The sequence below is a fragment of the Haliotis asinina genome, chromosome 11 (genome assembly GCF_037392515.1).
Source record: "Haliotis asinina isolate JCU_RB_2024 chromosome 11, JCU_Hal_asi_v2, whole genome shotgun sequence".
Lineage (NCBI taxonomy): Eukaryota > Metazoa > Mollusca > Gastropoda > Lepetellida > Haliotidae > Haliotis > Haliotis asinina.
Genome location: NC_090290.1, coordinates 48,073,685 through 48,096,682, shown reverse-complemented (window position 1 = coordinate 48,096,682; position 22,998 = coordinate 48,073,685). Strand labels below are relative to the sequence as shown.

Here is a 22,998-nt window from a genome sequence, read left to right as displayed (position 1 = left end):
CACCCTATTTTCTGACACAAGATGACCATCCCAATTGTTACAACATTAATCTACATGAACGTTTATTTTTCAAACAACCCACGTAACTGATACCCAAAATTCAGTGAAACAAAGTAATAAAAGGGGTGGCCTTGTTTTTGAAGGATGCTCTTAAGGTTTTTCCAGTACAAGAATATAAAGCACATTCCTTTTGTTCAGAAGTTGATAAAAGAGAAAATTACTGAAGGGAGAGACTTACTTTCCAGAAGACACTCGCAAAATCTGGCTTACACTGGCTGGACAGATGAATTATTTGTGTCTTATGCATGTATAATTTTTCAGTTTATATTTTACAAAGAGTAATACTGTTTCTCTCAGTGAAAGTAACAGGTCACAATTGTTGGCCTGTGTATTATTACCAGCTGAAGTCCAGATACTTCATTCCAAGGTTATTGGGGTGGTGGAGTAGCCCCCAGATCACTCTCCAGACCAATTTTGTTTCTTGTTTTATGGATCTGCCGGTCTCATTTTTTCAATAATAAAAAAAAAATAAAATAAAATAAAAAGGCATTTTCTCTGCCTATAAAATATATAATAAAATAAAATCTTTATGTTTTTGTGGGCAAAAAACGTAACTTACAAGAAATTACGCAGTAACACGTACTACTCTTTGTAAAACTCTGAGTGGTTATTTTATACTATTTTTTAACCCTACTGCTTGTAGGTTTTCTGAGGACAAAAATACTGAAAACAAGAGATATGATTGGTCTGGCCTTAACAGGTATGGAGACTTGAACCACCAATTGGTTCTGTGGCAAAGGGGTGCTGGTTACAGTGTTCATTCATCAGGCTGAAGAGCCAGGTTCGATTTCCTACATGGGTTAAATATGAGAAAACCAGTTCTGGTATCCCCTGCTGCGATTTTTGTATTGCTGAAAAGTGGCGTAAATCCATTCCAAAGCATGTGATGGAAGTTAATAGCATTGTTTCTCTTCTCCGGTATATACCATATTTTTTGACTGATAAGAAAGTGCCCAGATCAGATAAATAGGGAGGCTGTTCGTCACCATGTCTGGTAAAATATCGAGTTTGGTTTTTTTTGGCCTGCTTCAAATGTTACTGAAATTCAGATTGTCACTCAAATAATCCTCAATAACAAGGGTGATTTTGATTCTCATGTCAGATAAGGTTTCCTTCTAAATTCAATGTGATTGGTCAGTTTGACAGTCATCTGGAAATGATTACTGAATTTTGTACCTCGAAATGGCACTATAATTACTATTGTAAGGGGAAATAACCATGTTATCACTGACTATACCTTGAGCTTGACTAAATGGTGTACATCTTCCAATTTTCTTAAGTAAACATAAGTTTTCAGCTGTTGAGGATGATGAAACAAACAACAGTTAGGAGCAAAATAATGATTTAAGTTCATGTTCAAGTAGCAACCAGTCTTCAAAACTAAAACCTAGGAAATAATAGAAATTTAATCCAGACTCTGACCAACAGATTTTGTGTAGGACTGGTAAGTAAGGAGGTCATTGGACACAGTGAGTGGCTGCTAAAGAAAACAACAGAAACACTGTAATTGAGAAATAGTTTCCACTGTTGATTTTGTTGAAAAAGAATTTTGAATTGTAGATTTATGTTCATTAAGGAATGGAATTTAATGTGTTTTAATCTTAAAATGTAACATATATATACCTCAGGTTCACTAAGTTGATTAAAGAATGGAATATAATGTTATTTAGTGATTATAAGAAGGTATATGGTGAAGAGGTAGCTCTAAACACAGCACGTCAAAGGTTGTCTAATAATTCACTGCTAATGAGGCATGTTAATGTATGTGACAAGGTAATAGGATTCATCCGATGGGAATTTGTGTTTGAATAGATTCCCTGCAAACTACACATGTCATAGGACTCGATTTAACTGATCTTGTTACATTGTGTGCCAACATACATCAATGATGTATATTATATTACAGGCCATATTGTTGTGTCATGTTCATTGTTCCGGTTGTTGTTGTAGTTGTTCCTGCTGTCAGTACTGACTGTAGTTTTGGTGTCTGTCACTGTACTTGTTTAGAGTCATGGCAGGTTGAATCCAGAGTTATCGCTGTAGTTTGTGGTGTCACTGCAGTTCTTCCTTGTGTCATTGCAATTGTTCTGGTGGCCATTGCGGTTGTTCCAGTGACCACTGCCATTGTTCTGGGTGTAATTCCAGTTGCTCCAGGTGCCATTGTAATTGTTACACTGGCCTTTGCAATTGTTCTGGGTGTCATTGCAGTTGTTCCAGTGGACATTGCAATTGTTCCAGTGGCCATTGCAATTGATCAAGATCAAGATCTTTTGCTTGATGGTGTTAGAATCTACACCAAAATGTCACATCCACTGCAAGAAGTTGTTTAACCATAAAAGTCTTCATCCTCATCATGCCACTTCTGAAATACGTCTTAAAGAAGTCATTGCAGTTGTTGTGGGTGTCATTACACTTGTTCCAGGTGCATATTGCAATCATCTTGGTGTCATTGCAATTGTTCTGTGAGTCATTGCAATTGGTCCAGTGGCCATAGCGCTTGTTCCAGTGGCCATTGTAAATTGTTCTGGGTGCAGATGTGGCTGTTTAGGGTATCATTGTGATTGTTCTGGATGTCATTGCAATTGTTCCGCATGGCAATTCTTCCAGTTGCCATGGTGCTTGTTCTAGCTGTCCAAAATTATCCACCATTCCACAACAAAATTTGATTGAACAAGTTTAATAATGTAAACAAATATGTTCAGTACTTTGATAAAACAATATTATCACTTAAGAGATTTCTTGTTCAGCAATGCATGCTTGCTGTATGTCATTGTAAAAGTATCTTGAATGCAAAAATAGTTATTTTGATTAGAAACTGAACTTTGTCTTATGCAAAAATTGAATGGTGTATATGCTTCTCCAAACAAAAGTGTTTCAGAGTTCAATCTATCAAGTAAGTCCAAGTAATTTACTCACTGAATGTTTCAGATTACTTATCGTCACTGAAAGTATGACACCTTCTGAATCTGACCTCTCAAAAACCTGCCTCACAGGCCATTACAGTTGGGAATTTAAACATATTTATATCATTAAAAGTAGGTGATATTGGATTTACAAGATTGATAAAATACAAATGATGAAGCCAAGGAGGAGACAGATGATGAGGAAATGTTAATGGAAATTGTGACAATATGTTCCATTCCTTTGGAAATATTTCATCTGCATGGATATATTCTACCATTTTTCATATGCATACGCAGTGCCAAGTGGTACCCTCGCTAAATGGAATATCCTCTTCTGTTTTTTGCCTGGCACACAAAGGAAACCTGAAATCCAGGGATCTCGGTCCTGTCATCATCCACACGTGTTCATGATGCTATGGCATTTGTAAGCCAGTGATAATGAGTGTGCTTAATAGCCACTGGCCTGCTATCCTGTGGCTAGTAAAAATCCAGCTGGGTCAGCAAATCTCCACAGTCACTGGCCTGACTTGTGAATTTTCATGAGGTCATTTTGTAAATATATCTCCATTATGTTAAGTTAAAATACGCCGTTAAATCATGCAAGATCGTGGCCTGATAAAATTATTCATCATATTAGCAACTTAATGAAACCCATTTCATTCAAATTTCATGCCAGTGAAGTATACTGAATAGCTCAAGAAATGCAAATTTTGAAAAAGATGAAATCTGATAAGAGTAAGCGTTTATGTTTACGACAAAATAACGGAGTTCCTTTGCTGCTCAGTATATTTTGTTGGCTAGTACTATTCAGGGTATACCAAACACGACTGGCTTGAAAAATTTGGTAACTATTTTGCACACCTATCCTAATTTTAGGAATAACCTATATTTATTGTAGGAATGTTGTCTTTCCTTGAAACGGTACTGTCTAGAAGAAGACACACAGTTTAACATTTGCTAAAAAACCTCTTCCTGTTATTGCTGAGCCACTCCCTGTTGATGTACCGCAAGAGGTCAAGGAGGTCCCAGACTATGAGGAACATGTATGGTACCAGCAAGATGACACAGAAGCATAGCCCCATTTTCTGTTGACTCTCTGTGTTGTTGGTGGATATTCTTGCTGCTATTTGCTGTGAGAGTTTCTTTTTAGGAAGAATCAGAGATTGAACCACTTTCTTAAACTCCTCTGGTGATGGTGATAATGTTTCTGCTTTGTCACATCGTGCATAGCAGACGCCAAGGTCACTGACTGAAATAGACAGTAGTCGATTCTTGTTATGGTGTTAAACTTGTTATTACTCAGTCTCATTGAAAATCATCTCTAATGATTGATTCCAAACAACAGGAACATTTTGCCTCACCACCATTACACAAAGTTAGCCATCTTACCCTCTCAGCCACCATGGCTTTGGCAAGTCTGACTAATTATAGTTTAAGCCATGTTTGGGATTACACTTTCTCAGTCGTTAAAACCAGTAGTCTGACTTCAAGTTTTGTAAAAGTCCTAAAGTGTATAACATATAGACTTATAACATAGATATAGCATGTTGTATTGAGATTGTCTCTTTTTCAATCTGGATTTGTTCTTTATTCTGAGAACATGTCACTGTTTGATATGAATGGTTTCTTTTGCACAATGTGTGCATGATAATCATTAATGAGATATTTGGTATAAAGATGATTTCTGATATATGTCACCAAGGAATGGAAGTATATCCATAGCAATTGATATGTGAATACAAAGGTCTTTTAAAGAGTAAAATATGTGAATTAGTTGACATACCTGCTGTGTCAGTAGTTCTGATATCTGTAGTAGAAGTTCCAGCTGCTGTAGTCCTTGTTTGAAGCCTTGTGGTGATCGTGTCACCTGTCGTAGTTGTTTCAGGCATCGTGATTGTGTCGCCTGTAGTAGTTATTTCAGGTGTTGTACTAGTTACGTCACCAGTAGTAGTTGTTTGCGGTTTTTTGGTGCTTGTGTCACCAGTAGTAGTTGTTTGAGGTTTTGTGGTGATAATGTCACCTGTAGTAGTTGTTTGAGGAGTTTCGGTGATTGTATCACCTGTAGTACTTGTTTGAGGAGTTTCGGTGATTGTATCACATGTAGTAGTTGTTTGAGGAGTTTCGGTGATTGTATCACCTGTAGTAGTTGTTTGAGGAGTTTCGGTGATTGTATCACCTGTAGTAGTTGTTTGAGACATTGTGGTGATTTTGACTCCTGTATTAGTTGTTTCAAGTGTTGTGGTAGTTGTGTCACCTGTAGTAGTTGTTTGAGGTTTTGTGGTGATAATGTCACCTGTAGTAGTTGTTTCAGGTGTTGTGGTAGTTGTGTCACCTGTAGTAGTTGTTTGAGGTGCCGTGGTAGTTGTGTCACCTGTAGTAGTTTTTTGAAGGGTTGTGGTGATTGTTTCACCTGTAGTAGTTGTTTGAGGATTTGTGGTGATTGTGTCACCTGTAGTACTTGTTTCAGATGTTGTGGTAGTTGCTTCAGCTGTAGTAGTTGTTTCAGGTGTTGTGGTGATTGTTTCACCTGTAGTAGTTTTCTCAGATATTGTGTCAGCTGTAGTTGTTGTTTCAGGTTTTGTCATGATTGCGTCACCAGTAGTAGTTGTTTGATGTGTTGTGGTGATTGTGTCACCAGTAGTAGTTGTTTGAAGTTTTGTGGTGATTTTGACTCCTGTATTAGCTGTTTCAGGTGCTGTGGTGACTGTGTCAACTGTAGTAGTTGTTTGAGGTGTTGTGGTAGGTGTGCCAGCTTTAGTAGTTCTTTCAGGTCTTGTCATGACTGCATCACCAGTAGTAGTTGTTTGAGGTATTGTGGTGTTTATGTCACTTGTAGTAGTTGTTTCAGGTGTTGTGGTAGTTGCTTCAGCTGTAGTAGTTGTTTCAGGTCCTCTGGTTGTTGTGTCACCTGTTGCACTTGTTTCAGGTTTTGTGGTGATTGTGTCCCCTGTAGTAGTTGTTTCAGACATTGCAGTGATTTTGACTCCTGTATTAGTTGTTTCAGGCGTTGTGATGATTGTGTTGCCTGTAGTAGTTGTTTGAGGTGTTGTAGATGTTTGAGATGTGATTGTTTTACCTGCAGTAGTTGTTTGAGGCATTGTGGTGATTTTGACTCCTGTATTTGTTGTTTGAGGTGTTGTGGTGATTGTGTTGCCTGTAGTAGTTGTTTGAGGTGTTGTGATTGTTTCACCAGTGCTAGTTGCTTGATGCATTGTAGTGATTGTGTCACTTGTAGTAGGTGTTTCAGGTGTTGTGGTAGTTGTGTCATCTGTAGTAGTTGTTAGAGGTGTTGTGGTAGGGGTGCCACCTGTAGTAGTTGTTTCAGGTGTTGTGGTAGGTTCGTCAGCTGTAGTAGTTGTTTCGGGTGTTGTGGTAGTTGCTTCAGCTGTAGTAGTTGTTTTGAGTGTTGTGGTGATTGTTTCACCTGTAGTAATGTTTGCAGGTGCTGTGATAGGTGTGCCAGTTGTAGTAGTTGTTTCAGGTGTTGTCATGACTGCATCACCAGTAGTAGTTGTTTGAGGTTTTGTGGTGATAATGTCACCTGTAGTAGTTGTTTGAGGAGTTTCGGTGATTGTATGACCTGTAGTAGTTGTTTGAGACATTGTGGTGATTTTGACTCCTGTATTAGTTGTTTCAAGTGTTGTGGTAGTTGTGTCACCTGTAGTAGTTGTTTGAGGTGCCGTGGTAGTTGTGTCACCTGTAGTAGTTTTTTGAAGGGTTGTGGTGATTGTTTCACTTGTAGTAGTTGTTTGAGGATTTGTGGTGATTGTGTCACCTGTAGTACTTGTTTCAGATGTTGTGGTAGTTGCTTCAGCTGTAGTAGTTGTTTCAGGTGTTGTGGTGATTGTTTCACCTGTAGTAGTTTTCTCAGATATTGTGTCAGCTGTAGTTGTTGTTTCAGGTTTTGTCATGATTGCGTCACCAGTAGTAGTTGTTTGATGTGTTGTGGTGATTGTGTCACCAGTAGTAGTTGTTTGAAGTTTTGTGGTGATTTTGACTCCTGTATTAGCTGTTTCAGGTGCTGTGGTGATTGTGTTGTCTATAGTAGTTGTTTGAGGTGTTGTGATTGTTTTACCTGTAGTATTTGTTTGAGAAATTGTGGTGACTGTGTCAGCTGTAGTAGTTGTTTGAGGTGTTGTGGTAGGTGTGCCAGCTTTAGTAGTTCTTTCAGGTCTTGTCATGACTGCATCACCAGTAATAGTTGTTTGAGGTATTGTGGTGTTTATGTCACTTGTAGTAGTTGTTTCAGGTGTTGTGGTAGTTGCTTCAGCTGTAGTAGTTGTTTCAGGTCCTCTGGTTGTTGTGTCACCTGTTGCATTTGTTTCAGGTTTTGTGGTGATTGTGTCCCCTGTAGTAGTTGTTTCAGACATTGCGGTGATTTTGACTCCTGTATTAGTTGTTTCAGGCGTTGTGGTGATTGTGTTGCCTGTAGTAGTTGTTTGAGGTGTTGTAGATGTTTGAGATGTGATTGTTTTACCTGTAGTAGTTGTTTGAGGCATTGTGGTGATTTTGACTCCTGTATTTGTTGTTTGAAGTGTTGTGGTGATTGTGTTGCCTGTAGTAGTTGTTTGAGGTGTTGTGATTGTTTCACCTGTGCTAGTTGCTTGATGCATTGTAGTGATTGTGTCACTTGTAGTAGTTGTTTCAGGTGTTGTGGTAGTTGTGTCATCTGTAGTAGTTGTTAGAGGTGTTGTGGTAGGGGTGCCACCTGTAGTAGTTGTTTCAGGTGTTGTGGTAGGTTCGTCAGCTGTAGTAGTTGTTTCGGGTGTTGTGGTAGTTGCTTCAGCTGTAGTAGTTGTTTCGGGTGTTGTGGTGATTGTTTCACCTGTAGTAATTTTTTCAGGTGCTGTGATAGGTGTGCCAGTTGTAGTAGTTGTTTCAGGTGTTGTCATGACTGCATCACCAGTAGTATGTGTTTCAGGTCTTCTGGTGGTTGTGTCACCTCTTGCACTTGTTTCAGGTTTTGTGGTGATTCTGTCCTCTGTAGTTGTTGTTTCGGGTGTTATGGTGATTGTGTTGCCTGTAGTAGTTGTTTCAAGTGTTGTGGTAGTTTTGTCACCTGTGGTAGTCGTTTGAGGTGTTGTGATTGTTTTACCTGTAGTAGTTGTTTGAGGCTTTGTGTCACCTGTAGTAGTTGTTTCAGGTGTGGTGGTTGGTGTGCCAGCTGTATTAGTTCTTTCAGGTGTTGTCGTGACTGCATCACCAGTAGTAGTTATTTGAGGTATTCTCGTGTTTGTGTCACTTGTAGTAGTTGTTTCAGGTGTTGTGGTAGTTGCTTCAGCTGTAGTAGTTGTTTCGGGTGTTGTGGTGATTGTTTCACCTGTAGTAATTTTTTCAGGTGCTGTGATAGGTGTGCCAGTTGTAGTAGTTGTTTCAGGTGTTGTCATGACTGCATCACCAGTAGTATGTGTTTCAGGTCTTCTGGTGGTTGTGTCACCTCTTGCACTTGTTTCAGGTTTTGTGGTGATTCTGTCCTCTGTAGTTGTTGTTTCGGGTGTTATGGTGATTGTGTTGCCTGTAGTAGTTGTTTCAAGTGTTGTGGTAGTTTTGTCACCTGTGGTAGTCGTTTGAGGTGTTGTGATTGTTTTACCTGTAGTAGTTGTTTGAGGCTTTGTGTCACCTGTAGTAGTTGTTTCAGGTGTGGTGGTTGGTGTGCCAGCTGTATTAGTTCTTTCAGGTGTTGTCGTGACTGCATCACCAGTAGTAGTTATTTGAGGTATTCTCGTGTTTGTGTCACTTGTAGTAGTTGTTTCAGGTGTTGTCATGATTGCGTTACCTGTAGTAGCTTTTTCAGGTGTTGTGGTGATTGTGTCACTTGTATTAGTTGTTTCAGTTTTTGTGGTAGTGGTGTCACCTGTAGTATTTGTTACAGGTGTTGTGGTAGGTGTGCCAGCTGTAGCAGTTGTTTCAGGTGTTGTAGGTGCGTCACCTGTAGTAGTTGTTTCAGATGTTGTGGTGTTTATGTCACTTGTATTAGTTGTTTCAGGTGTTGTCATGATTGCATCACCTGCAGTAGGTTTTTCAGATATTGTCGTAGATGTGTCAGCTGTAGTTGTTATTTCAGGTGGTGTCATGATTGCTTCACCTGTAGTAGTTGTTTCAGGTCTTGTTGTGGTTGTTCCATCTGTTGCACTTGTTTCAGGTTTTGTGGTTATTCTGTTACCTGTAGTAGTTGTTTCAGGTGTTGTGGTAGTTGTGTCATCTGTAGTAGTTGTTTCAGGTGTTGTGGTAGGTGTGGCACCTGTAGTAGTTGTTTCAGGTGTTGTACTGATTATTTCCCCTGCAGTAGTTGTTTCAGGTGTTGAACTGATTATTTCCCCTGTAGTAGTTGTTTCAGGTGTTGTGGTGATTGTGTCACTTGTATTAGTTGTTTGAGGTGGTGTGGTAGTTTTGTCACCTGTAGTAGTTGTTTGAGGTGTCGTGGTAGCTGTGCCAGCTGTGGTAGTTCTTTCATGTGTTGTCGTTACAGCATCACTAGTAGTAGGAGTTGTTTGAGGTATTCTCGTGTTTGTGTCACTTGTAGTAGTTGTTTCAGGTGTTGTCATGATTGTGTCACCAGTAGAACTTTTTTCATTTCTTCTGGTGTTTGTGTCACCTGTTGCACTTGTTTCAGATTGTGTGGTGATTCTGTCCACAGTAGTACTTGTTTTAGGTGTTGTCTTAATTGTGTCAGCAGTTGTAGTTGTTTCAGTTGTTGTGGTTATTTTGACTCCTATATTAGTTGTTTTAGGTGTTGTGGTGATTGAGTCGCCTGTAGTAGTTATTTGAGGTCTTGTGGTAGTGGTGTCACCTGTAGTATTTGTTACAGGTGTTGTGGTAGGTGTGCCAGCTGTAGCAGTTGTTTCAGGTGTTGTAGGTGCGTCACCTGTAGTAGTTGTTTCAGATGTTGTGGTGTTTATGTCACTTGTATTAGTTGTTTCAGGTGTTGTCATGATTGCATCACCTGCAGTAGGTTTTTCAGATATTGTCGTAGATGTGTCAGCTGTAGTTGTTATTTCAGGTGGTGTCATGATTGCTTCACCTGTAGTAGTTGTTTCAGGTCTTGTTGTGGTTGTTCCATCTATTGCACTTGTTTCGGGTTTTGTGGTTATTCTGTTACCTGTAGTAGTTGTTTCAGGTGTTGTGGTAGTTGTGTCATCTGTAGTAGTTGTTTCAGGTGTTGTGGTAGGTGTGGCACCTGTAGTAGTTGTTTCAGGTGTTGTACTGATTATTTCCCCTGCAGTAGTTGTTTCAGGTGTTGTGGTAGGTTCGTCACCTGTAGTAGTTGTTTGATGTGCTGTGCTGATTGTTTCACCAGTAGTAGTTGTTTGAGGTGTTGTGATTGGTTTACTTGTAGTAGTTGTTTGAGGCATTGTGGTGATTGTTTCACCTGTTGTAGTTGTTACAGGTGTCGTGGTAGGTGTGTCATCTATAGTAGTTGTTTGAGGTGTGGTTTTTGTCTCAGGTTTTGTAGTTGTTTTTGTAGTTGTTTGAGGCTTTGTCATGATTGCGTCACCTGTGGTAGTTTTTTCAGATGTTTTGGTAGATGTGTCAGCTGTAGTTGTTGTTCTGTTTGTTGTAGTGGTCGGTTTACCTGTAGTAGTTGTTTGATTTCTTGTGATTTTGTCACCTGTATCAGTTTCAGGTGTTCTGCTGATTGTGTCACCTGTTGTTGTTGTGTCAGGTGTTGTGGTGATTGTTTCATCTGTAGTAGTTGTTTCAGGTGTTGTGATAGGTGAGTCACCTGTAGTGGTTGTTTCAGGTATTGTCTCGATTGTTTCACTTGCAGGTGTTTTGGTGATTGTTTCACCCGTAGTAGTTGTTTCAGGGATGATTGTTTCATCTGCAGTTGTTTTAGGTTTTGTGGTGGGTGTGTCACCATTAATAGTTGTGGTGACTTTTTCACCTGTAGTAGTTGTGTCAGATGTTGTAGAAGGTGTGTCAGCTGTAGTAGTTGTTTCAGTTGTCTTGATTGGTTTAGTTGCAGTAGTTCTTTCGTGTGTTGTACTGATTTTGTCACCAGTAGTATTTGTTTCAGGTTTTGTGGTGATTGTTTCATCTGTAATAGTTTTTTCAGGTGTTGTGGTAGGTTCGACACCTGTAATTGTTTTTCCAGTTGTTCTCTTGATTGTGTCACTTGGAGTTTCAAGTGTTGTAGTGATTGTTTCATCGGTAGTAGTTGTTTCAGGTTTTGTGGTGATTGTTTCATCTGTAGTAGTTGTTTCATGTGTTCTGGTAGCTGTGTTACCTGTGGTAGTTGTTTGAGATGTTGTGGTGATTGTGTTGCCTGTAGTTGTTTTGTCAGGTGTTGTGGAAGGTGTGTCAGCTCTAGTAGTTGTTTCAGTTGTCTTGATTGCGTCATTTACAGTAGTTCTTTCATGTGTTGTACTGATTGTGTCACCAGTAGTATTTGTTTCAGGTTTTGTGGTGATTGTTTCATCTGTAGTAGTTTTTTCAGGTGTTGTGGTGATTTTTTTACCTATAGTTGTTGTTTCAGGTTTTGTGGTGATTGTTTCATCTGTAGTAGTTTTTTCAGGTGTTTTGGTAGGTTCATCGCCTGTAATTGTTTTTTCAGTTGTTCTCTTGATTGTGTCACTTGGAGTTATACTTTCAAGTGTTGCAGTGATTGTGTTGCCTGTAGTATTTGTTTCAGGTGTCGTGGTGATTGTTTCACTGGTAGTATTTGTTTCAGGTGTTGTGGTGATTGTTTTATCTGTAGTTGTTGTTTCAGGTTTTGTGGTGATTGTTTCATCTGTAGTAGTTGTTTCAGGTATTGTGTTACCTATGGTAGTTGTTTGAGATGTTGTGGTGATTGTGTTGCCTGTAGTTGTTTTGTTAGGTGTTGTGGTGATTGTTTGACCTGTAGTATTTTTTTCTGGTGTTGTGGTAGTTATGTCACCTGTAGTAGTTGTTTGAGGTTTTGTGGTGCTTGTGTCACCAGTAATAGTTGTTTGAGGTTTTGTGGTGATTATGTCACTTGTAATAGTTGTTTGAGGAGTTGTGGTGACTGTTTCAACTGTAGGAGGTGTTTGAAGTGGTGTGGTGATTGTGTCATCTGTGTCAGGTGTTGTGGTAGTTGCTTCAACTGTAGTAGTTGTTGCAGTTGTCTTGATTGCTTCATTTACAGTAGTTCTTTCGTGTGTTGTACTGATTGTGTCACCAGTAGTATTTGTTTCAGGTTTTGTGGTGATTGTTTCATCTGTAGTAGTTTTTTCAGGTGTTGTGGTGATTTTTTTACCTATAGTTGTTGTTTCAGGTTTTGTGGTGATTGTTTCATCTGTAGTATTTGTTTCAGGTGTTGTGGTGATTGTTTTATCTGTAGTTGTTGTTTCAGGTTTTGTGGTGATTGTTTCATCTGTAGTAGTTGTTTCAGGTATTGTGTTACCTATGGTAGTTGTTTGAGATGTTGTGGTGATTGTGTTGCCTGTAGTTGTTTTGTTAGGTGTTGTGGTGATTGTTTGACCTGTAGTATTTTTTTCTGGTGTTGTGGTAGTTATGTCACCTGTAGTAGTTGTTTGAGGTTTTGTGGTGCTTGTGTCACCAGTAATAGTTGTTTGAGGTTTTGTGGTGATTATGTCACTTGTAATAGTTGTTTGAGGAGTTGTGGTGACTGTTTCAACTGTAGGAGGTGTTTGAAGTGGTGTGGTGATTGTGTTATCTGTGTCAGGTGTTGTGGTAGTTGCTTCAGCTGTAGGAGTTGTTGCAGTTTTTGTGGTGATTGTTTCACCTATAGTAGTTTTTTCAGGTGCTGTGGTTCGTGTTTTAGCTGTAGTTGTTTCAGGTGTTGTTGTGATTGTTTCACGTGCATTAGTTGTTTTAGGTGTTTTGGTGATTGTGTCTCTTGTAGTAGTTGTTTGAGGTGTTCTGGTGGTTTTGTCACCTTCAGTAGTTGTTTGAGGTGTTTTGGTGGTTGTGGCACCTGTAGTAGTTGTTTTAGGTGTTGTGGTGGCTGTATCCCTTGTAGGTGTTTCTTCTGGTGTTGTGAGGATTATAATTTCACCTGTAGTAGCTGTTTCTGGTGTTGCGATCATAGTGTCACCTGTAGTAGGTGTTTCAGTTGTTGTGGTGATTGTTTGGCTTGTAGTGGTTGTGTCACCTGTAGTGGTTCCTTTAGGTGTTATGGTGGTTGTGTTGCCTGTAGTAGTTGTTTGAGATGTTGTGGTAGTTGTGTCACCTGTAGTAGTTATTTCAGGTGTTGTCATGTTCATATCAACTGTAGTACCTTTTCGAGGTGTTGTGGGGATTTTTTCACTAGTATTAGTTGTTTGAGGTTTTGTGATTGTGTCAACGTTAGTAGTTGTTTTAGGTTTTGTGGTAGTTGTTTCACCTGTAGTACTTGTTTTAGGTATTGTGGTGGTCACAGATGTTGCTCTAATGCCTGTTGTTGTGGTTGTTGCAGGTGTTGTTGTAGAACCTGTTGTGGTTGGCACAGATGTTGCTGTAGAACCTGTTGTTGTGGTGGTCACAGATGTTGCTGTAGAACCTGTTGTTGTGGTTGGCACAGATGTTGCTGTAGAACCTGTTGTTGTGGTTACCACAGATGTTGCTGTAGAACCAGTTGTTGTGGTTGCCACAGATGTTGCTGTAGAACCTGTTGTTGTGGTTGGCACAGATGTTTTTGTTGTGGTAACAGCAGTTCCATTTTCAGTAGTTGCAGTTGTTGTTTCAGGTGTTGTTGTCGAATGTGCTCTTGTGGTTGTCTCAAATGCTGTTGTTGTCATGGTACCTGTTGTACCAGTTTCAGGTGTTGATGTTCTAGCTGTTGTGGTTGTGCTACCTGTAATAGTTCCAGCTGTCATAGTAGTTGTTTCAACCATGGTGTTGGTTGGAGCTGTAGTGGTGCTTGTGGCACTTGAAGTCTTGCTTTCAACCATAGTTCTGGTTGTTTCCGATATTGTTGTCATGGCGGTCGTGTCATCTGTGTTCGAGTTTCCAGATGGCATCATGGTCGCTTCACCTATGATGGAAGTTGCTGTTCCATACCTCCAGGTTGTTGTTTTAGCTGCCAAGGCCTTTTCAGCTGTCAAAATAAAGCTTGTCCAGAACTATTTTCTAATGTGCATTTGTGTGTTAAAGGCTTTGTCAAGAACAGTTTCTTAATGTGTCATTGTGTCTTGTGGTTTCTCCAGAACAGGTTCTTAATATGCATTTGTGTCTGTAAGAGTGTCTGGAACAGATTCGTAATGTGTATAATTGTACATTTGTGTCTTAAAGCTTGTCCAGAAGACTTTACTAATGTGTCTTGTCCAGAACAGGTTTTAATGTGTATTTGTTTCTTAAAACTTGTCAAGGACAGTTTCTTAGTGTGGATTTGTGGAATTGTGTCTTGTGACTTGTCCAGGCCCCGATTTCTGGAAACAATCTTAAGTCTGAGTTTTGACTTAAGTCTGAGATTTTACTCAAATCTGAGAAAATGCATTTCACAGAATGAACTGAAATCAGCACAAAACTCAAACTATAGGAAACAATTTGAGTTCCCAAGATAGATTACTTAAATTGTTTGGGCTTTTATATTTCAAAACTGCCATTGAGTTAAAAATTCAGCTGTTTCAAATTGTGAAACTCAGTCCTAAAGTGTCTTTGTGTCTTATGGTTTCTCCAGAACAGGTCCTTTATGTGTAGAAAAGTTTCTTAATGTACATTTGTGTCTTAAAGCTTGTCCAGAACAGATTCACAATGTGCATCTGTGTCTTAAAGCTTGTCCAGAACAATTTCTTTATATGTGTTTGTGTCTTAAAGCTATTTAGGAAATTATATAGGATTCATAACAAATTCTCTGATAAATTAGAACAATTATGTGATGTTTGTAGTGAATTGTATGTTAACACATGTTATATTTGGGATTACACTTTCTTAGTAAGGGCAGTTGTATGATAGTTTTACATTTGCATTCAATGTAATAATGTTTATCCAACGAACATCCTTTTCCTCTTCTTTAATTCTGTTATAAGTGAAATGCAGTAGTTATCAGTTGTAAATGTGCCATAATTAAACTTCGACATTTTTAATTTCATTATGGATTATTATTAACTGAAAATATTTTTTATTCGTTTCTCATAACTTAACAACAGCTGTCTGAGTTGTGGTCATTATGTTAATTGTTTTCAGATGCCCCACCTCCCATCATAATGTAAGCTCGTTCCTACAGCATCATTCCTCTAGCTTCCAGCCCCCTGTCGTTACAGGCCACTAATTACTGTTCTGAACTGTACTTACTTCCCCTCACTGCTTCCAAATGTAGGAATGACTGAGTTTAGTTTTACGCTGCACTCAGCAATATTCCAGCTATATGACGGCAGTCTGTAAATAATCGAGTGTGGACAAGACAATCCAGTGATCAACTGCATGAGCATCGATCTGCACAAATAGGAAATGATGATGTGTCAACCAAGTCAGCGAGCCTGACCACCCGATCCCGTTAGTCACCTCTTACGATAAGCATAGTTGCCTGTATGGCAAGCATGGGTTACTGAAGGCCTGTTCTACCTTGGATCTTCATGGATGTCCAAACATAAGAAGCAATGTGTAGATAGAGATACCAAGATTACATGTTTTAGACTAGAGTACATATTATGTTCATGAAATCTTGACTTATACCTGTGTGCCATATGATGGACAATATATGTATTGGGGAGTACTGAACCGTAGGTACATTTTACCGACTGTTAACTAATAACAAAGGGTTATCTTGTTGTTCAAAACTCAGTTAACTTTTAACAGGTTGTTAACGTGACATTAAGTTAACGCACCTAAGGATTGCCGCTAACATTTTGACAGTATGGTTAACTCGCAAATGGCGTTCATGGCTAACGCTGCTTTCATGATGCCAGTTCACCAAAGAGAAGACAGGGTGTATGGTGGGCTGGACTTCCTTATTGGTAATACTGTTCTGATGAAGAGTTACATGTACATGAAGCTGCAACTATGCACATAATATGAACTAAAATACATGTTGTACAAGTACACCAGAGCCAGATACTTGCAACAGTGTTGACACGTACATGACGTCACAACTGTTGAGTGATTTCTTTAAAAAATGGCAGCTGACATGTGTTTTCGCTAGGACCCCAGACTAAGTAAACTTAGTCTTAGATAGACTAAGTAAACTTAGTCTCAGTACTATTCATTACACTCCTCTACAGAAGAGTATGGAACCTAAGTTTAGTTACACTGGTGATGACCCTTCCCTTGATTCAGGGATGGTTTGTACATAAATATGAGATGTAAGTATTTAGAATGATTCTGACTATCTGTGTATTGTTATATGTTGTATTCGTTTACATTTTAGACAGGTGTTGTCTTTCGAGCAGAACATTCTTTCCCACCCGCAAATATTTTCCGTTTCAGTTTATCTAGACAAAGACTGATTCTAATTAGATTCTAAAATGTATGAGCAATTCAATGATGCATTTGTCGCCACGGAATATGAAATATAAGTGATACCAGCCTTCACAAAACGTGATTTTGCAAACACTATCCAATATGGCGGAAAGTGCACTTGGGCATTAGTGTGAGTGTATTTATGAAAATATCAGAACATGATTCCATGTTTATCAGCAAAGTCAGAATTATTAGTGATTTTATGAGAATCTGATATCAGTGAAAATGAATATGCTATTTTTTAAGTGATTATTCGATTTTTGTTTCATGTGTCAGTCTGGCATCCTTCTCATAGATGGATTTTAATTCCATTTTTACTAATTATTTCAACAATAGTCCTTCATTTCTTCATCATCCTTTGAATTTTGTACTGAAGCAAATCCTCTTTTAAAAATGCTATATAAATTTACCAAAAAAAATCAGTATAAACATTGCTGTGTGTAGGAAAATATACAAAACATTAGTATGTATCTTTTTCTGGTGTGAGTGATATGCAGGCCTACTTCATAGTCACTTTGATTAAATGTTATAACAGAATATCAAAATCTTTTTGACACAGCGAACACAAACTTATCTCTTGTCATGTTACACTGTAATGTTTTGAATTTTTAACTGATGTAACAACAACATCTGAATGCTAACGTTATACACTGATAGGTTCATACAATACAATAGCACAATAGTATTTCTCGGCCGAACACTGTACCGTTCCAAAATACGCGTATGAAATAAAATATATGTTTGCCTGTCCTTGAAGACATTGGAAAGAACTCTATATTTTCTGTATTCACTTGTGAACTGAACTAAGTGGAGGTTCGTCTGATTAATGCGTATATGTTCATCTATAAATTAGACACAGCTTCATGTTTTCCAAGACATCTTTCTGGAGTATGCGCCTGCCAAGGCTTTCAGGTAATGATGATATTCCACTGTATTATTCATGAGTTTCCTGTCAAAAGTACGGTTGGATAATAGATCAATTTTATTCAGCAGTATTGGCCCTGGGGCCTATAGTATGATTACAGTTTAATCTACTTGCAGGAACTGCTAATAAAATATTGCATTTCTTCTGGCACTGAATGCATTTTTCAAATAAAAAAGAAATGGTATTAATTTCACCTCTGTATTGTTTGCTTTGGTTACCTGTGGTGATACATTTCAAATTTTGAAAGGCTTGGCAAATAATTAATAAATAATATTGATATCATCTTCATGACTTGGCCATAGTCATGACAATTTAAAGAGTGAAACATGAGTGATAGGTCATGTGGGAATTCAAACGTTCATTACGACTGTAGCCATCAAAGTGTTACTCCTGTGTGTAGTATTTTTAAATTTTCGATTCAAGGACAGCTTGCTTCTACTGTTACTGTTAATGTAGAATTTTTAAATTTTCGATCCAAGGACAGCTTGCTTCTACTATTACCGTTAATTTCGTGGATTCATCGTATTGTATGTATAGCCTTGCTATAGCTTCTCATTGAAAATGCCTTTTCTGTTGTTGGAATATTAATTGAAATAAGTCCCACTCAGTGCTGGGATCATATGTCTTTGAAATTACAGTTATGTCTGGTCAATCTGACCTCAGTTTACCCAACAGTCAGCTTTATCCGATACTTTACCTGGTACCAAATGGAATAAACGTAACTTTGTCTCATATATTTAGTCTGACATCCTCACTGATCTGACAATTTGCTGTGCATCAAATGGTGTCAGATTAACGAGACTTGACTGTATATGCACACCTTTTGTTCCAAAACAAAACGTTCATAGCACTTCTCACCCATGATGGTCCCGGGGTAGAATAGGCCTTTAGCAACCCATGCTTGCCATAAAAGGTGACATGCTTGTTGTAAGAGGCGACTAAAGGGATCGGGTGGTCAGGCTCGCTGACTTGGTTGACACATGTCATCGGGGCGTAAAACTAAACTCACTCACTCATAGCACTTTGACACTGATATGATAAACTATACATTTGGCTTCAACCATTGACTGATCACATTCTCTTATCAGCAGAGAAATTACGACTTCTCTTTTTCCTTTGGATACAGGTGACATTTTGCGTTTCCACTTATGGTAAACTGGAAGTAAATAGAAAATGGAATTGTGGGATATATGAAGCTAACCAGTGACATTAACCACACTGTTAAATTTTGATGGCAATGTTAGCTAACGGCATGACTAACAATGTTTTGAACAACGCATATTTAATGTTCAGTTAGCTGACTGCCAGTTAACGAGTTAAACAGACATCAGGTCAGTTATCCACTGCTTAAGATAACTGAGTATTGAACTGGTGATGTTTGTTTGACCTCCTTTCCTGACACTAAAAATCCCCTCCAAGATCTGTATCTAAATTTCTTTTGACACTTTGATCACTGGAAACTGAAAACTTTGGCTATCTGTTATCTGTCATGCTGCCAATACAGGGAGATAATATTCAACAAGTGAGAAATTCTACAAAATTTTCTATCTTTCAGTCTTGCCTAAAAACTCACCTGTTGCTGTTACCGTTTAGGATCAACTGTTTTAATTTTTTTTCTCACTTAAACTGTTGGTAGTCACACAATGAAGCTGCACGTCAACATTTTATATTTTGTGCTGCAGATTTATCAAGGAAGTTAGCTAATTGTCACACTTAGTACTGATGCTTTGATAGTTATTCATATACAGTCATGCCCTGTTTATCTGAATGCTTGTGTTTTTCTTGAAATCGTCTGGTAAACAAATTTCCGGATATCTGAAGCACGGACTATATGTACATGTACAGAGAAACGTACAAAGAAACGTATAAAAGAAACGGAAATAATAGACCTCTGACGTAATCTTTGTTGATTGATAACACATCAACAAGCACTTGTTGCTTCAACTTCACATTTCCTGCTCGACGCACTATGTCTAGACTTAAACCGTTTTAACCAGCCACGAGAATAAGCAAAGTCTGTGATACCCATGTTGTCACCAAAAGTACGTGCTTTTTCAGTCAATGTTTCGTCACAGATGGCCAAATAGTCAAAATTAACTGAGTGTCACCTTGCTAATTACAGGTAGTTAATCTTCTCACGCTTTAAAGACTACTGTCTTCTTTCATGTTAGGGCACACAAGGCCAATTGGTATTTGCATGTGTAAACTTACAGACAGGTGCTCAGCCATCCGGATATACGAGACAAAAATGCATATAATTTGGCGTTTTGTATGTGAAAATGACTGTCCGGTTAGGGAAACCAGATTTCTCAATAAGTGAGTAATTTTACAACGCTGTGAATTTGTTTTAAGGAATTTTCATTTGGAAAGTGAGTTTCCTGGATGTCTGAGGTTTGGATAAATGGGGCACGACTGTATACCATTGATTAATCAGAGAGTGAGTGACTGAGTGAGTGAGTTTAGTTTTACGCCGCACTCAGCAATATTCCAGCTATATGGCGGCGGTCTGTAAATAATCGAGTCTGGACCAGACAATCCAGTGATCAACAGCATGAGCATTGATCTGCGCTGTTGGGAACCAACATATGTCAACCAAGTCAGTGAGCCTCAGACCACCTGATCCTGTTAGTCGCTTCTTACGGGTAGTTATTACGATGATGATGATGATGATGATGATGATGATGATGATGATGATGATGATGATGATAAGGGGACACCGCAATATGTTGAATTTGCATTGTTACTTACCAATATTCCTTGGCTTGTCAAGGCACACGAATGTCCAAAGTAGTACACAGATCTTCATCTCTGAGAACCTTCATCCAACAGATCCTGAACCACAGTTATTTCCTATCAGACTACACTGGTCCCAACTATGGTGAAGGAGTAACACTGTAACATCTCTGTTGTTGGCATGTATGTCTCACCTCATCTAATCAATACCTATGATGTACATTTGCTATCATGGACTTCAAATTACCGTAATTCTGGTTGTATGTGTTCTCTTCATAAAATTCCTGATTTTGTCTTTTCAAAACGTGTAACAGATACAATGTCGCATCATATTTTTTGTGATTAGATTTACATATTATTGGGCCCAAACATCTGAGTAGGTTGTGATAAGTATTTGTTTCCAGTTACTATAATTCCAGCAGTACATGTTCTCATCATAAATTCTTTGATGACTTAACTTCTCAAAATGTATTGATAACTATTAAAATTTTCTTTTATAAGATTGGGTTATGTGTTATTAGGCAAAAAGTATGAGTTGGGTTTGTTGAGTATTTGCTTCCCCTTTCTTCAAAACCAGTCTAAATTATTTACCTCTTTTTATTGAAAATTTTTTTTGGCTGTATTTGGTCACGGGACACTTTGAGCGTTTACCACAGGTTTGTGGCAGTGGAGTAAAGGAACATGTGATTTGATTGGTTGTTGGTAGAGAATCTGTCCAATGAAGAAGAGGAGGACCAACTTTTATGGACAGACAACTTCTTTATTGCAATATATATATGACTTGAAAGAAGAATCTAGCCAATAGCTGTATGGTTTTTACAGTGATCTTTGCAAAGAACTAGTACTTCTTGAGACCCTGAAGCCATGAAAGTTCGGGTTAAAATTGATCTTTAGTAACCGATGCTTGTCATAAGAACAGGATCTGGTGGCCAGGCCCGCTGACATGGGTGACACATGTCATAGTATCCCAATTGCATAGGTCAATACTCATACTGTTGATCACTGGATCGTCTGGTATGTACGCAGGTACTTACTAACAGTTGCTGATTCGCTGTACATTTGGAACATTGCTGAGTGTGGCATTAAACAACAAACTCCAGTCAGCTGGTAGTTCCAGTAACCGTATCTGTCAATAAAAGTGACTTTTCTTATGTATACAAATATGAAATATGTTGCTTGTATCCATCAAGTAAAAATCATGTTTTAAAAGAGGTGAGACCTGAGAATATCATCCAAAGGCATTCTTATTTTATTTAAATTTTTTTATAATGTTGATCTCTGTTGTGAATAAACTTACAAAAACAAAAGCTCTTAACAGACATCTTTTAGATATACCCTACACTTTTGAACTATTTTTGAATTGTTATTTAACATTTAATTAATATGAAAGAATATCTGACTTGCATTTGTTGATAACATTCAGGTGTCAGTTGAAAACTGTTGCCGAATCCAAAATAGTGCAATTTGTTTTAGTGTTTTGAAAAATATTTATGACAGTAATTTACGGTAAATGATTGCAGCATGTTAGTTTAGCTTTCTTGTAAGGGCGTACATTCTTGAAACGAAACTCTAAAACCCATGGGAAAATGCTCTTCTTGCTCCATTGGTTTTTCAAGGTAACATGTAAATTATATGTATTGATCATTGCCATGTCCTCAGCAGTTTTTTTGTCATTATTTACTGTTCAGCTCTAATTACTGAGCCATCGATTCCAGATTAAATGCCTCTGTTTCCCTACAGGTTCATCTAACAGGTTCATGAGGTTAAACCTCGTTCATGTATTCCTAATTATTATAAGGTGATGGGGTATACTGGCAGTGTATCATGATTTGAAATGCTGATGAATATGTATCACAATGTGCTTGCAAATATTGTTTTTCAAAATCATATGTATTGTATTTTGTGTGCTAAGTTTACCACAATTGGTAAGTAGAACGTAAATATATTTTTCTGTTATATTGTAGTTAGTATTGTATGAAACACTGAACTGTGAAAATCAGGGTTAAAAATGCCGGACTGTCACAACCAGCGACTAATTGGATTGATTGGTCTGGTTGACTGACTTGGTGGCATCCCAGTTGCTTAGGTCAGTGCTCATGCTGTTGATCACTGGATTGTCTGGTTCAAGCTCAATTATTTACAGAACACTGCCATAGCTGGAATATTTGCAACAAAGAACAATAAACAGAGGTGTGTCACATCCTGGTTTACTCCCATTATAACTACTCCCAGTTTGACTACGTGTCCAATACACAACCTGTTCCAGTATAATGTTTTTTAATTACTAGCCCTTTCCCCTGCATCAGGCAGACTGTTCCACCATAATATATTTATCATTCAAATGTGTTCCTCAGAGATGTCGCTTGTTGAGATCATATGATATCTCTTAGGAGATATTGTTTTAACAGTGGATTTTGTACACTGCCCTGACACTGCTATGATGTGATGAACTTGATGACGTAGCAATGCTTTAACATACTGCTCTGCAAGTCTAATTGTAGTAGATTGGTGAGAGGTATACATGTTTCACTGAAAACTAATGAAGAATGATTTTTGATGATAAATAGAATCTCACCCTCGTGGTTACTGATTATCAGTCTTGGATATTTGTAACTTTATCAACTTGTGATTGGTACAACTGATATCAGTAGACACGAGGGTGAGATTCTCTCTTTTTATAAAAACAATTATAGCTGTTACAGATTTATGCAATATATATGCCAGTGGCTCCCTGTCACAAACACACCCAGAGGCAGGTCAGTTATTCACCTTTTGCAAGAGCATTGCATTTTTTTAAAGTTAAACAATGTTTCCAAAGCAGTATTATACTATTTTTGATGTTCTGAAATGCGTAGGTTAGCTATATCAATTCTTCGGTCCTTAGTATATTTGAAGTAAGTTTTTTAAGTTGCATTTAGTTATGAATGAAGTAATTGTTTTAATATTGATTGTTTTGCTACATTTCAAAAACCTGAAAACCATGCTTGCCTTAACAACTGAACATTTCACCAACAACTT

The 22,998-nt window shown here is 38.1% G+C and overlaps 3 protein-coding genes across 3 annotated transcripts in view; 1 reads left to right on the top strand and 2 right to left on the bottom strand.

The window, feature by feature from the left end:
* Positions 1-22,998, top strand: part of LOC137255936 (uncharacterized) — a 32,034-nt gene that overhangs the window by 6,000 nt on the left and 3,036 nt on the right. The gene's annotated exons all lie outside the window — the stretch shown is intronic.
* LOC137256393 (integumentary mucin A.1-like) lies at positions 3,066-9,508 on the bottom strand. The gene is made up of 3 exons (XM_067794239.1): positions 9,127-9,508; positions 4,747-5,139; positions 3,066-4,212 (listed from the first exon to the last, which is right to left on the bottom strand). The coding sequence occupies exons 1-3, from the start codon at positions 9,506-9,508 to the stop codon at positions 3,911-3,913; spliced, it is 1,077 nt and encodes a 358-aa protein (XP_067650340.1). The 3' UTR covers positions 3,066-3,910.
* LOC137256392 (mucin-2-like) lies at positions 9,505-13,144 on the bottom strand. The gene is made up of 2 exons (XM_067794238.1): positions 11,191-13,144; positions 9,505-9,590 (listed from the first exon to the last, which is right to left on the bottom strand). Exons 1-2 carry the CDS (start codon positions 13,142-13,144, stop codon positions 9,505-9,507), a joined length of 2,040 nt encoding a protein of 679 aa, XP_067650339.1.

Bases quoted from the DNA above. Each gene is read 5' to 3' on its own strand.
- LOC137256393 (XM_067794239.1), bottom strand. From the start codon at position 9,508: ATGACAACACCTGAAACAACTACTACAAGTGACACAAACACGAGAATA. The intron at 5,140-9,126 runs GTAACAGAATAA...CAACTACTACAG, and splicing joins ACCTGAAACAACTACTACAG to GTGATACAATCACCGAAACT. The intron at 4,213-4,746 runs GTATGTCAACTA...TGTCTATTTCAG, and splicing joins CAGAACTACTGACACAGCAG to TCAGTGACCTTGGCGTCTGC.
- LOC137256392 (XM_067794238.1), bottom strand. From the start codon at position 13,144: ATGACAACACCTGAAATAACTACTACAGGTGACACAACTACCACAACA. The intron at 9,591-11,190 runs GTAACACAGCTA...TACTGTGGACAG, and splicing joins ATCTCAAACAACTACCACAG to AATCACCACACAATCTGAAA.